At 44.3% G+C, this 14905-nt stretch overlaps 1 protein-coding gene across 2 annotated transcripts in view; it reads left to right on the forward strand.

Annotated features, from left to right (window-relative positions):
- Positions 1-14905, forward strand: part of LOC144681795 (protein SSUH2 homolog) — a 66463-nt gene that overhangs the window by 46376 nt on the left and 5182 nt on the right. For both annotated transcript variants that reach the window (XM_078543802.1, XM_078543803.1), the window contains exons 6-11: positions 416-540; positions 1344-1406; positions 3510-3592; positions 7645-7737; positions 10186-10291; positions 11188-11295. In XM_078543802.1, the coding sequence (XP_078399928.1) occupies positions 416-540; positions 1344-1406; positions 3510-3592; positions 7645-7737; positions 10186-10291; positions 11188-11295 (578 nt within the window). The remainder of the gene's footprint in view (positions 1-415; positions 541-1343; positions 1407-3509; positions 3593-7644; positions 7738-10185; positions 10292-11187; positions 11296-14905) is intronic.

Genomic DNA, 14905 nt, shown 5'->3' on the forward strand with positions numbered 1-14905 from the left:
CAGCCCACCTCCATACCTGGCAGCTTCCGTACTCATTCCGGGGGCATGGGTCCAACTTCTAATCCAGCCACCATGGCAACCCCCCACCCACCTACCCCCCCTCCCCACCCCCACCCCCACAACCAAAAATCCCAGTTTCCGAGCCTCTTTTTCCCAGATCAGGTTCACGGAGCTGGGAAACCTCCAGGCTCTGCATGTCCGACCCAGGAGCAAAAATCTGGGCCTAAGTATACGACCTTCTCTTGGCATAAAGGAACTGGCAATGCAAACACCAGGGAGATGGTGCATATGCACTAGTCTCCTGGACCCTGAGTTGAAACAGTGGCATTGTTAAATCAGCCAAGGGCAACTCCCTGTAAACTGTGGTTAGAACATAACGGTATTTTCTCTCTCTCTCTCTCTCTCTCCTTTCTAGATCAGATTATTGACAACTGTGGCTTTGGGCCCCCTCCCCCTCCCTGGGAAGTGGCAGTTGACATTCCAAAAATGTTTGAGAAAAGTAAGAAGAAAATACAGGTGCCTCAGACTGCCTCTGTAAAGGTAAGGCAACTTGGAACAGAGGCCAGACACAGTTGGGACTGAGTGCCGCGGTAAACATCATCCCAGGGACTAAGTCAAGTTAAAGCTGACCCATACGGTAACATATTGGATGGAGGGCCCCCACAAGGAGAATTTATTTCCTGGCTCCAGAGGCAAAGTTGCGATAGTAACTAAGACAAATGGCATTCATGGACCACAATGTGTCATTTTATTCTGGCTGCAGATGTACAGCCTGGCACTGCGATTTAGGTATTGGAGTCTACAGGGGAAAAAGGAGAAGGTTCATGCCCCTTTAGTTAGCAATGGTGAAAAAGCTTCTGATTGTGGTACTTCCTTAGTGGCATTTTAATTAAGCTGTATGCTGTTAGATGGAACTATACATCAGGAGTGATGTAAAATAGACTGTTAAAACTTTCTCCCAATCAAATTAAATCCCTGGGATCGTTACCTTCCATTTTGAAGCAAGTGATAGGCGAGCAGCCTCCATTTTAACTCTGAGCATTTATAAAATGATGAAAAAGCCAAAAGTTAAAAATCCTAGTTTACCCAAGTGTTCAGGTGACAGGGGTCTCACCCATCAGCTGGAGAGCTGGCAAGAGCCCTATGTTGCCATCTTCGGGGAAGGCCCATGCATTAGTGGCCTTCCTCAGGCCTCGCAAATCCGGGTCTATGAAAGCTGCTGGCCAGAGGCTGGCAGTTGTCCGTTGCAAGCAGTGCCAGTGGGAGCGGTGGTAGATGCTGGCAATGCACTCACCAGGATCAGCGAGGGGAAATTCACTTTGTTCCAATGTGATTTCTTTCAGGAGTGCCACAAGTGCATGGCCACGGGTAAAGTCCCATGCAATAAGTGCTTTCAAACAGGACAGGTAAGCACTTCTCAATGGACAATCTTTAGAAATGTTATCTGTAGGCAAATACCGTAGCCTATTTATCCCTAGCAAGGTGCCACAAATGTCAATGAGATAAATGGCCGGTTAAGCTCTTTTAAAGATCTGTGTCAGAGTCATTTATGGCACAGAAGGAGGCCATTTGACCTATCAAGCCCATGCCAGTGCTGTGTAGAGCAATCCAGTCAGTCCTATTCCCCTGCTATAGCCCTGCACCCTTGCAAGTTTATTCCCTTCAAGGGCCCATCCAATTTCCTTTTGAAATCACTAATCGTCCACTGCTTCCATCATTATTGTGGGCAGCGAGTTCCAGGTCACTACCACTCGCTGTGTGAAAAAGCTCTTCCTCACATTCCCCACATCTCTCGCCCAAAACCTTAAATCTATGTCCCCCTAGTCCTTGTACCATCATTTAATGGGAGCAGTTTTTCCTTGTCTACCTTGTCTAAACCCGTCAACATCTTGTACACCTCTATCAAATCTCCCCTCAATCTCCTTTGCTCCAAGGAGAACAATCACAGCTTGTCCAGCCTAAACTTGTAGCTAACATCACCTCCGTTCCCTGGAACCATTCTAGTAAACCTCCTCTGCACCACCTTAAGGACCCTCAAGGGTTGAGGAATAATTGTTCTTTAAGACACTGCGAAAATTCTACTGCTCTAATTTGAATATTAACAAATTATATATATTATATATATATTGTAACAAATATTATAGTAACAAGAACCTTATTAATGTCCATCTGGAAAGGTGGACGGGGCCTCAGTTTAACATTTCATCTGAAAGTTGGCACATCTGACAGTGCAGCACTCTCTCAATACTGCATTCAAGTGTCAGTGAAATTGTGTGCTCAAGTTCTGTAGTGGAGTTAGAATCCATCACCATCTGACTCAGTGATCAGCATTGCCAGGAGCACACGTTACCAAGATCTACACAGCAGCTGCAATTTTACCAAAACCACTGACTTAAAATGACAAACTACATGTGTGTAATTTTGGACTAAAGTGTGAGTGTGTTTCTGGATCTGGAATGTGGTTAGGATTGGGTTCAGGTTTAACTCTTGGTAAAACAGCCTGCAAACACTCGCATAAGAACGTAAGAACATAAGAACTAGGAGCAGGAGTAGGCAATTCAGCCCCTCGAGCCTGCCCTGCCATTCGTTACGATCATGGCTGATCTCATTTCGGCCTCAACTCCAATTTCCCGCCCTCTCCCCATAACCTTTCAACCCATTACTAATTAAAAATCTGTCTATCTCCTCCTTAAATTTATTCAGCGTCCCGGCATCCACTGCACTCTGAGGTAGTGGATTCCACAGATTCACGACCCTTTGAGAAAAGTAATTCTGAGGAAGTTTCACTGAGGAAGTTTCTCTGTGTAGAATGGCCAAAGTGATAGAGGGTACCAGGCATCTTTTGTACTGTACCCAACAATAGTTAATGGAGTATTGAAAGCCTCAAAAGGGGCTTGATAGCCTCACTGCACCATTAAAAAGTGGGATACCTTGTTGGTGTCCAAAGCGCTTACATGTTTCAGGTGATAGGCCATTTTTAATGTAGAAATTGGGATTCAATGACATAAATAGGACCCCAATTGTCATTTTAAGTAGGAGATGGTGATGGCAAAGAGGACCAGGAAAGGTAAGCCTTAAATTATTTTTCTGGGCATAGGAGGAGCAGGAGTGTTTCTCCGAGCCCAACAAAATAACCTGGGCCACTGCTCCACTCTCCACGATTGTAACTCCCCATCCTGGTGACAAAAACTTTCAACATTCAACATTCCTTTATTGAATTTGGCAATCTGTGTAACAGTGGCTATATGGTGTCCTGCAGCTTGCCTGGCCAATGTACATGAGGCCATAGCCTTAAAATCATGATCAGTGGGTGAGGAGCTCACTCCGCCACCCAATGGTCCCAATAGACCCCACTGCACTGAGTTTGAGGGAGGGAGCAATTCTCCTGAATCCAGAGAACAGTTCCTTTTTAAACAGAGTCGTACCCATAGATTAATGTCCTAACAAGTGTATGAGGTGGCAATTTTGCGAAATATATAAAGTAACAATGAGCCATTTTGCAACTACAGGTGAAATGCTGGGTTTGCCTTGGCAAAGGAAATCGACTTGGTAATGACAGATGTGATCATTGTATGGGCGGTGGGAAGTTGAGGTAAGGCTGTTGAGGTCCTAAAACGCAACAACCTAGCCTATAGAATAGAGTTGGTTGATACTTGTACATTACATTTGCTGAATTGTATGCAGGTGGTGGACATTAACAGGGGAATCACTTGTGTCCCTATAAATATAAACAGTCTGAAACTATGTAATGTTTATCTCTGTAAATAAATGCTTATAGAAGTGTGTAAAGATTGGCTCCAGTTCTATTCTTCACCATCTGGCTTTATGGAGTATATATCACCGGTGATTCTTTCTGTCTGTTAAAATGCTGAAATTTTATATGCCAGTTATACTGCTCATGGTGATCTTTTGCTTCATGTTGTGGCCAAATCTGTGGTGAATCACTGCGCATTCTGGCAATCTAGCTTCCGTAGTGAGACCCTCAGAAACAGCAGATCTCTGACAGCCAGGGCTGCACATCACCTCCAAAATATATAGTGATATTTTGACTGATAAGAAATCTTACTGAGAGCCAATGAGCTCCCATGTTGTGTTCAGCACCAGTTGTTCTATTGATAGCAGGATATTTTGCTCCTATTAGCTGTGCTAGTGGGAGAGAGATTATTGTAGCGATAGCCATGACATGACTCGGGAACCATCTGCAACCCACCCTGTTCGCCTGCGCTCACTGGCAGAGTTTCTCTTCCTCAAACCTTTGGGTGTCATTTGAGGCTGTGGGATCCTGACTAAGCCCATATTCAGTTCTGTATCATCTGCCCTAATTGCTCTCCAACTAAAAGAGACAAGAGTACACCAATTGACATTCAATGGCATTACCATCACTGAATCCCACATTATCAACATCCTGGGAATTACCATTGACTAAAAACCGAACTGGACCAGCCATATAAATACTGTGGCTACAAAAGCAGGTCAGAGGCTAGGAATCCTGTGACGAGTAGCTTATCTCCTGACTCCCCAAAGCCTGTCCACCATCTACAAGGCACAAGTCAGGAGTGTGATGGAATGCTCCCCACTTGCCTGGATGAGTGCAGCTCCCACAACACTCAAGAAGCTTGACACCGTCCAGGACAAAGCAGCCCGCTTGATTGGCACCACATCCACAAACATTCACTCCCTCTACCACCCATGTACAGTAGCAGCAGTGTGTACCATTTACAAGATGCACTGCAGGAATTCACCAAGGCTCCTTAGATGCACCTTCCAAACCCACAACCACTACCATGTAGAAGGACAAGGGCAGCAGATAGATGGGAACGCCATCACCAGGAATTTCCCCTCCAAGCCACTCACCATCCTGACTTGGAAATTATCACCATTCCTTCATTGTCCCTGGGTCAAAATCCTGGAACTCCCTTCCTAACAGCACTGTGGGTGTACCTACACCACATGGACTGCTGCGGTTCAAGAAGGCAGCTCACCATCACCTTCTCAAGGGCAACTAGGGATGGGCAATAAATGCTGGCCCAGCCAGTGAAGCCCACATCCCAGGAATGAATAATAAAAAAAATCGGAAGCAAGGTTACACTGACCTCCATGGAATGAGTAAAGGATGCTATTAGAATAGAATTAATTCCCCATAGCTTTCTCCCCATCGCATGGCCTTCAGTTGGTGCAGTACCTACCTGCAGTAACATGATTGAATTTAGTGTGCAAAGATTTGCAGGCACAAACCCAAGCCCCAGTGCTCTATGTTGCAATGCACTCAAGCAAAACTTGCAAAGTGCAACCAAATACTGGAGTAATATAGCATATGCAGATCCACAAGAAATAAACACATGGTAAAGTCAACCTGAGATACAATTAACAATATGAATGCATCAGTGCTATGCCTCAAACTATTGGTCTACTTGAATTAATTCAATGTTTGATAAACAAACTGGGAATATATAGCGATTATAAGGCTAGTCAAGGGACAAATAACATAATTATAGCATGCTGGCCACAAAACTTAAAACAGCTAGAGAGTAGGGGTTAAGGGTGGTTACTCAGATCGGCAAATGGTAGGGTGTGGTGTTCTACAAGGATCACTGCTGGGGTCACTGTTGTTCACCATTTACCTAACCAATTTAAACTCTGGAATCAGAAGTACAATTTCAAAATGTGTGGATGGCACTAAGCTGATGGGTGTAGTTAATACAGAAGAGAACTGCAACAAAATACAGGAAGACATTCATAAACTTGCATGAAATTGGCAAATAGCCTTAGTATAGGTGGATGTGAGATGCTACATTCTGATAGGAATAATAAGGAGGCCATAGACCGCTTGGAAAATAAGTATCTAAATGGGATGGAGGTTCAGGGGCATCTGGGGGCACACAACTAAAAGGAGAAGCACAGATTAATAAGGTCATAAAAAAACAAACAAAGCACAGGGGGTTTATTCCTCAGAGGACAGAATTGAAAACCAGAGAAGTTATGTTAAATTTGTATAGAACCTTGGTTGGACCACACTTTGTATACTGTGCACAGTTCTGCTCTTTTTATAGAAAGAGCATACATGCACTAGAAAAGGTGCAAGGAAGATTTACTAGAATTATACCAGATCTTAGAGGTTATACCTATAAGGGAAGATTGAACAGGCCGGGGCTCTTCCCTCCAGAAAAAGGATTGAGGAGTGACCTTTAAGATTTTTAAAGTGTTAAATAGGGTAGATGTACAAATGTTTCCACTTGTGGCAAGACCAGAACTAGTGGATGTTGTACATTGCATGTTCAGTAGGTGTCACAAAGAGGTTCTGAGTCTTGTATGGTTGAACATTAAGTGTTTATTGAGAACACATAACTGTACATATATATAGGGTATAGCCCAAGCTATGAGCTAACTCCATGCATGTTTTTGCACAGGTCTCTGTCCAGACCACAACTCAGCCTAGTCTCAGGTCATGTGTCTCTTTACATCACACTGAGGGCGGTACTGTTTCCCAGTTCCACATTAAACTTTGCTATGCCAGGATACCCTTATACTACAGTGGCCATAAATATAATATAATCCCTAATAAACCCAATAGGGAATTCAGGAGACACTTCTTTTCCCAGAGAGTAGTTAAAAATTGGAACTCACTATCACAGGGAGCGGCTGGGGTGAGTAGCACAGGTGCATTTGAGGGTAAGCTAGATAAACAGATGAGAGAGGGAAAAAGAAAAAGAAAGATATGTTGACATGGTTCAATAAAGACATGTGAGAGGAGGATCCTGTGGAGCATAAACTTTTTCATGGGATTTGTTGGATGAAATGACCGCCGTAAATACTTTGTAGCACTTTGCATTTGGCCATTACTTGTTTGTTAGACACAGGAGCCATCAGATGGCATAATCTCTTGTGAAGCAGACCTTTGGAAGTCACCAGATGTGATGTAGGCTAAGGGGTAGATTTCTACCTTGGGCACAGTCAGCAATTCGAACGCAAATGGTATTGGATTTGAAAAGCGTCCCTCCCCGCCCTGAGTTTCTGCTGATTTGCTTATCTCTGAGCACAAGATCCACTATGAATCAGCACAACCAGGCAACGTTTTAAAATGTCACTTCTCCAAAAAAAAATTTGCTTTTAAAAAAAAAATTCCTTGTCGTATTTAAAAGTGGTAACTTGGTGCAGTTTGATTAATCCAGCTGAAAGAGAGTTCAGCACCAAAAATAAGCATTTTAAATCCATTACCTGTGGGTAATCCAACTGAGTTACTGAATACAACTTTCAAGAAGTTATACAAAGCTATTTTCTAGTTATATAGGGTTACAGTAGTCTATCCCTTCGTAAGTTTTTTTAAAAAGCATATCTAACCTTTCAAAATATACTTATTGGTGTCCTTGTGCCCAAAAGATCCAGCTTAAGTTCAGGCTCCTCCTCGAAAGCCTGCAAACAGGCACAAGCTCCTGTGAACATGGCCTGTTTTGTGAGTGAGGCTTGCTTCTGGTGCATTGTTATCAAAACTAGCGTACAATATTGGGGAAAACTCAAACCGCATTGCACACAATTTGCGCTTAAAATGTTGTGATCTTTTGCTTCGGTAATGCCAATATCCAGCGATTCGTGCTAAAAAACCAGCGCAAGAGCAAATACATGACAAGTTTCTGACTTTTCCCTCAGTTGTAAACACTGCTCTGGATATGGCTGTCAGGAGTGCAATGAATGCCAGGGCCAAGGCCAGTTGTTTTTCTACATTCAGTTGACAGTGAAATGGTGAGTTCTGTTTTGGTTTCTGTTTCTTAAGTAGAAGTTGCATTGTTCAGTCTGCCATATTTACTAGCCATGCTGCACATCATATCAAAATTTCAAATGCTTTTGCTATATCAAAGGTGACAAGATTTGAACCAGAGGCAATTAAAACTATGCGCATATTTTCAATATTTAAATTTGGCTCCCCCCTACCCAAACGCCAAGCTCTCAGGAAGCTTACCCGGAGAGCATCTTGCCAAGCTGACAAGTGAGGTTAGAATTATGCTGGTAGCACAACGGTTGACCACAGTGCTTGCCTTCTCATTCTCCTGGTTGCTCTCCAGCACCCGCTGCTGGAAATGTACATGTTTGGATCAAAAACAAAAATACCTGGAAAAACTCAGCAGGTCTGACAGCATCTATCCAGCATCCGCGGTAGTTTTTTGTTTTTATCTCTGCGGAGAGGGATACAGTTGACGTTTTGAGTCCGTAAACGTCAACTATATCCCTCTCCGCAGAGATAAAAACAAAAAACTACTGCGGATGCTGGATAGATGCTGTCAGACCTGCTGAGTTTTTCCAGGTATTTTTGTTTTTGTTCTAGATTTCCAGCATCCGCAGTATTTTGCTTTTATCTGCATGTTTGGATGTTTGGAGAGGCCAGGATCAAGCTCCACTCTGATAAAAGCCAAATACTGCAGATGCTGGAAATCGGAAAGGAGAACAGGACTCAGCAGGCCTGGCAGCTTCTGCGGAACGAGAAACAGAGTTAACGTTTTCTGCCAGACCTGCTGAGTTTTTCCGGCATTTTCTACTTTTATTTCAGGTTCCACTCTGTTTTCAATTTGCCTAGACTGGCAGCTGCTTGTAAATCAGTGGTTCCTTAACATAGCGAGCAGCAAACTGCAGAAAATGAGTGACTTTCAATCGTTTAGATATTTTTTTCTTCAGGTTGCTCAATTGTGACATGATGTAGTTTCATTATTATTTCAGTCAGTCAGGTGAATGTGTAACATACACTTTCCTTGTGTGGCTTCTCTTCCTGCTCCCACACCACTATCTCTGATATCCCCCAAGCATCTATCCTTGGCCTATTTCTCATCTACATGCTGCCCCTCGTCAATATTAACTGAAAACACGTCCGTTCCCACATGTACACTGACAACACACAACTCTATTTCACCCCCACCTCTCATGCCTGCCTCTAAATTGCCAAACTTCTTATCTGACACCCAGTACTGGATGAGCAGAAATTTCTTCTAATTAAATATTGGGAAGACTGAAGCCATTGTCTTCGGACCCTGCTACAAACTCTGTTCCCAGGCTACCAACTCCATCCCTCTCCCAAGCAACTGTCTGAGACTGAACCAGAATGTTTGCAACGCTGTTGTCATACCTGATCCCGAGATGAGCTTCTGACTATATATCTGGACCAGCGAGACCACCTATTCCACCTCCATAACATTGCCCAAGACCACACCGCCTCAGCTCATCTGTTCAGAAACCCTTATCCACGCTTTTGTTGCCTCTATACTCAACTATTCCAATGCACCCTGGCCAGTCTCCTCCCTCCGTAAATTTGAGGTCATTCAAAGATCTGCTGCCCAGTCCCTTGCTCACACAAATTCCCATTCACCCACTACCCCAGTGCTCATTATTAACTGGCTCCTGGTTAAGCAATGCCTCAATTTTAAAATTCTCAATCTTTTTTTCAAATTTCCCCTTGGCCTCATCCCTCCCTACCTATGTAATCCTCTCCAGCCCCACAACCCTCCAAGATATCTACGCTCCTCTAATTCTGGCCTCTTGATCATCCCCGGTTTCAATCGCTCCACCATTGGTGGCTGTGCCTTCAGTTGCTTAGGCCCTAAGTTCAGGAATTCCCACCCTAAACCTCTCAGCCTCTCTATCTCTCTTTCCTCCTTTAAGACGTTCCTTCAAACCCACCTTTTTGATCAAGCCTTTGATTATCGGACCTCACATCGCCTTATGTGACTCAATGTCAAACGTTATTTCACAATGCTCCTGTGAAGTGCCTTGGGATGTTTTACTGTGTTAAAGGTAACATATAAACACAGGTCGTTGTTGTTGTTGTTGTCAAGTGACATTTTCAAGAGTGGCACTTTGAGGTAGGACAAACTTGCTAGACTCTTAAGAGTTGCACTGCAAGACACTGCGTCCAGACTGGAACCACCCTACATAGGGACGTGTGTAAGAGAAATGGCTGTAACACGATTGGTATATGATTGATTCTGCAACCTCTTTGCCCAACTATCAAGGCTCCACACCATGAATGGGGCTCTGTAAAATGTACCTCTTCAATATATAGATAGATATTTAATTAGAACAAAACTTTATATAGTTTTCCTGAGGTACCAAGTGAAATGCATTTCAGATTTTGGAAAAGGGAATTTAAGAGTAAGATGCATTTCTAATGAAAGGATTGCCCTTGTCCCTCTGCTTCTTAAACAGGGAAAACAACAAATTTGAACAAGTTGTTGAACAGCAATGTGGATTTCCGACACAGGTCCTCAGCAAAGTCAATGGGCAGCAGCTCTTCAGTGATCAACAGATTCAGGTAGGGGATTTGTTAGACATGAGACCGAAAGACTTGTTATGGGGTGATTTTTACTGCCTTTACCTGATGGTAATGACCTCAAAATGGGGTCAGAGGCCATTCTGCCTCTTTAACAATGGTAGTGCAGCCGGGTCCGTTTTGAAAGGGACCCCATGACCAGCTGTCCTAAATACCTACTTGTTCCGGGCAATACTCTCCTGTTAATTTGAAAATTGGAATCTTATTGTTGTAAATAAGGCCCTTACTGCCTTTCAGTCAGAGCGGATCCAAATCTTTGCCCTGGACATTCTGACCAGTCCCATGGGTGATGGAACCAAATATGGCTGCAAAGGTGAGTTAAATTATTTTTTGTGGGCCTTGCAGGAACAGGAGAGGAACATCAGAATTCACAAAAATGATTTGGGGCATTGTCATCCTGGAAGGCCCCCTTCTCCATGTTTGCAACTTACCTTTTGTTGTTTGGCATCCTTCAGCATGCCTGCCAAACTTAACAGAGGGCGGGACCTCAAAATCATGGGGACCGCTTTGCTGTGAGAATGGGTGGCCGATTGTGTGATCGCCCAAAGTCCAAATCGAACCCCACTGCATGCACCCCCCTCCCAACCCCCGCAACCCAACCTACAAAGCCCTGTTGGCTTATTGCAAATTCTTTTCTCATGGGGTGCTAGGTCATGGAGACAGTTAGTTGAGTGCGCCCACTGTAAGTTGTCCTTCAATGTACAAGAAATCACCTGCAGAAGTTATTTTTGCCTAAACTCTAAGGCACTGCATAGTTTGTAGAGTCCTTCATATTCCTTTAGCAATTTTACCTTGTTCCCTCAGTTTACTCTGTGACTGAATATTTACATTTTAGCTCATATCTTATCCCAATGCCACATTTCCTTCCTGCTTCCTAGGTGTATCCTGTAATGAACTTCCCAGAGTCTCGGATTAAGCAGGCATCCCAACAGGGGATCCAGGAACACTGGGCTCAGTTTGGCAAAAGCTCACGTATAATCCAACAGGTGAGGAGAAAAGCAAATTATTGCGAATGCTGGAAACAGAAAGTGCTGGAAATACTCAGTAGGTGTGGCAGCATCTGGAGAGAGAAACAGAGTTAATGGGCAGAATCTTGTTGATGTGTCGGGGGGCCTCGTTTGCCGGCTGGAGAGCCGGCGAAAGACCCACGCTGCCAATTTACAGTAAGGCCCACTGAACCACAAGCCAATCAAGCAGTGGCAAGGCCACTGGGGGGCCTTCCCCCAGAATCAAGCCCCGAGGGTTGGTGGGGTGGGGTGGGGGTGGGGGGGGGTGGAGGGCGGGGGGTGGGGGGGGGGTGGCGGGTGGAAGTTTCACCTAACGAGAGCTGCCGGCCAATCAGAGGTCGGCAGCTCTTGTGCTCAACCACACCACAAGGGAGGTTGTGGAGGCTGACAGAGCGACAGGCACTGGAATCCTAAGATCGTGTAGTGTCCCGGGCCACGTGTAAGTAATGGGGGGGGTGGGGGTGGTTTCACGGGGTGGGGTAGCGGGGAGAGGGGTTCACCAGTAAGGACTGTGGGGTGGCAGTGGCTCTCGACGGGCTCCCCCACTTCCTGATGCCCAGTCTCTCGATCAGGCAATAAGTGCCTTTGATAAAGAGATCTCCTGCCCACCCCTCCCTCACCACCAACTAGAGATGACAAGCAGCCCACACAGGTTTACCTGTCCTGCATGCCACATGGCAACAGGCACGCCTGCAGCTGGGTTAATACCAGCAGTGGCAGGATAGGGTCTTTAAATGGTCATTAATTGGCCACTTAACGGCCACAATTGGCGACAGGATGGGAAGGTTGATCTCGGGCTTTCCCATCCAGAACTTAATTCAGGCGGAGGTGGCGGGTTTCCGGTACAGCACCATCCCATGTGAATATATGCCCTTCCTGCCTCCAAACTCAGTGCCAGCAAGAGCAGAAGATTCCGCCCAATGTTTCAGATCAATGTCCTTTTGTCAGAACAGAACTTTCTGATTAAAATGAGGGGAAACGTGAGCAGGAAGATGGAGCCACCTAACAGCTGTTTTACACTGCAGCCTGAGTCTTTGGAAAACAAGCGAATTGTGCCACTCTCCAGGGTTTAGCTGTGGATAGTGCAGTAGGTTCGCCTGTGAAACAGCACAGGCGGCTGCTACCCAAAACGCATGTTCAGTGAGTAACCAAAAAAGGTTACATAGTGGCCAACAGTCGCTCTAAGCTGCACAAGTGCACAGCAGTGCAGCAATCAGGAATGTGCCATGTAGGAAACAAACAGGAGGCCGCATACAAGCAACATGCATCAACCTTAAAGGCACCATGCAGTGCAACAACAGAAAATGCTGGAAAAACTCAGCAGGTCTACCAGTATTTGTGGAGAGAAAAAAAACAGAGGTAATGTTTCAAGTCTGTATGACTCTTCTTCAGAGTCTGCATCCGTAGTATTTTGCTTTTATGCAGTGCAACAAGTCGGCTGTGCACAACAAACAGACATGAGAGGGAACATTGGTAGCGACATGACAGTGTGACAGCACAATATCACTAGAGAAAGATTATTCGTGTATGTATGTGATGTCATTGCTAAACAACGTGCATACTGACAACCTTTGGCAAAATCTCAACCATTTATTTGGAAACAACGGGATTCATTGTCTCTCATAGTAGGTTGAACAAAATATATAACTGAGCCCTTGTCAATATTTGAAGCTCCATGTAACATCATGCAGAAATGTGTTCCCGAGAGCTGATATTGAGTCTTCTAATCAAGAGAGCTAGTAATTAAATGATTTAAACTCTACAATTTTTACAACTAGTTTGATATACATATGGCAGAAGCAGTTTGTAGTCATGTTGAATTGTAAGGCACTTATTTCTGATATTGGTGCAAGGGAGCCCAATAGTGAGCATAGAACAATTGGGCAAGTGGAGGTACAGAGCCTGCTGGTCTTGATGGTACTGCCTGATTAAATATATGCTCTGCCCGCCTGGCTCCTGCCCAGCTACCCATCGACAGCCAGGCTCTTCTGGCTAGACAGCTCCTCCCGCCAGCGGGGCTCTTTCTGTAGCAAGGGTAAGAATAAGTTATGATGCTAAACATATGTTAAGTTGGCCCCCACCTACTTTGGCAGAAGCTTTATCCAGGGTCCTAACTAATCAAATAAAAGCAAAATACTGCGGATGCAGGAAATCTGAAACAAAAATTGCTGGAAAAACTCAGCAGGTCTGACAGCATCTGTGAAGAGAAAGACAGTTTCGAGTCCGTATGACTCTTCTTCAGAACTAAAGAGAAGTAAAAATGTGGTGAAATATATACTGTTTAGTGGGGGGTGAAGCTGGATAGAAGGCCAGTGATAGGTGAAGGCAAAGGAGAGATTGCAAAAGATGTCATAAACATAAGGCCGAAGGGGTGTTGATGGTGGTGATACTGGCTAAAGGAGGTGCTAATGGAGACATTAAGAATAGAAAGCAGGATGAGCCAGTGACAGATGGCCCTAGTGGGGGTGGGGTGGGAGATGGGGAGGGCGTGGGGAAAAAGATCAAAATAGGCTAAAAGGTGGGGATAAAACAATGAATGGAAATACATTTTTAAAATAATAATAATAGAAATAGGTAGGAAAAAAATGTATAAATATAAAAATTTTTAAAATAAATATTTGAAAAAAGGGGATCAAAAAGGGGTGACAATGGAAGAGAGAGTTCATGGTCTGAAGTTGTTGAACTCAATGTTAAGTCCAGAAGACTGTAAAGTGCCTAATCGGAAGATGAGGTGCTGTTCCTCCAGTTTGCGTTGAGCTTCACTGGAACATTGCAGCAGGCCAAGGGCAGACATTTGGGCATGAGAGCAGGGTGGTGTGTTGAAATGGCAAGCAACAGGGAGGCCTGGGTCATGCTTGCACCCTTTTGACCTTTTGTTTATGACATCTTTTGCAATCTGTCCTTTGCCTCCACCTATCACTGGCCTTCAATCCAGCTTCATCTGTCCCACCCCCCTTAAACAGTATATATTTCACCACATTTTTACTTCTCTTAAGTTCTGAAGAAGAGTCATACGGACTCGAAACGTTAACCCTGTCTTTCTCTCCACATATGCTGTCAGACCTGCTGAGTTTTTCCCACAATTTTTGTTTTTGTTCCTGACTGATCAAGTTGCTCGATGCCAAAATTTAAACCACTCTCTCGGAACCAAATCCTGCCCATTGGGGAAATTAAATCAAGGAAATTACATTCCTTGTTTCCTATAGGTCCAGCATAAAAGCTTAATAAAAATCATTGGACTAAAGTATCCTAATGGAAAATATTATTTGTATGAGTAGTTAACTTTATATCAGAGCTCAGCTGGATCCACCATTCCCTGACAGCGGTATGTAGCACATGAACATTCATCATGTTTTAGAATGGCTCATCTCAGAATGATTAAAACCATCTTACTACACGGACTCATTTACCTCCTTTTAATGCCTCCCCTCCCACCCCCACTTTGCTCTTCTTCCTTACCTGAAGTTACTGACTTGGACTGTGGAGCAATTCCAGTGCCAGGGATACTGAAGAGGACTCCATTGTTGGGGATCCCACTAATCTACATTAACATTGTGTCTTTAACAAAGCAACAGAGCTTCAGAGTGGC

Source organism: Cetorhinus maximus, chromosome 6 (genome assembly GCF_964194155.1).
Source record: "Cetorhinus maximus chromosome 6, sCetMax3.hap1.1, whole genome shotgun sequence".
Classification (NCBI taxonomy): Eukaryota; Metazoa; Chordata; class Chondrichthyes; order Lamniformes; family Cetorhinidae; genus Cetorhinus; species Cetorhinus maximus.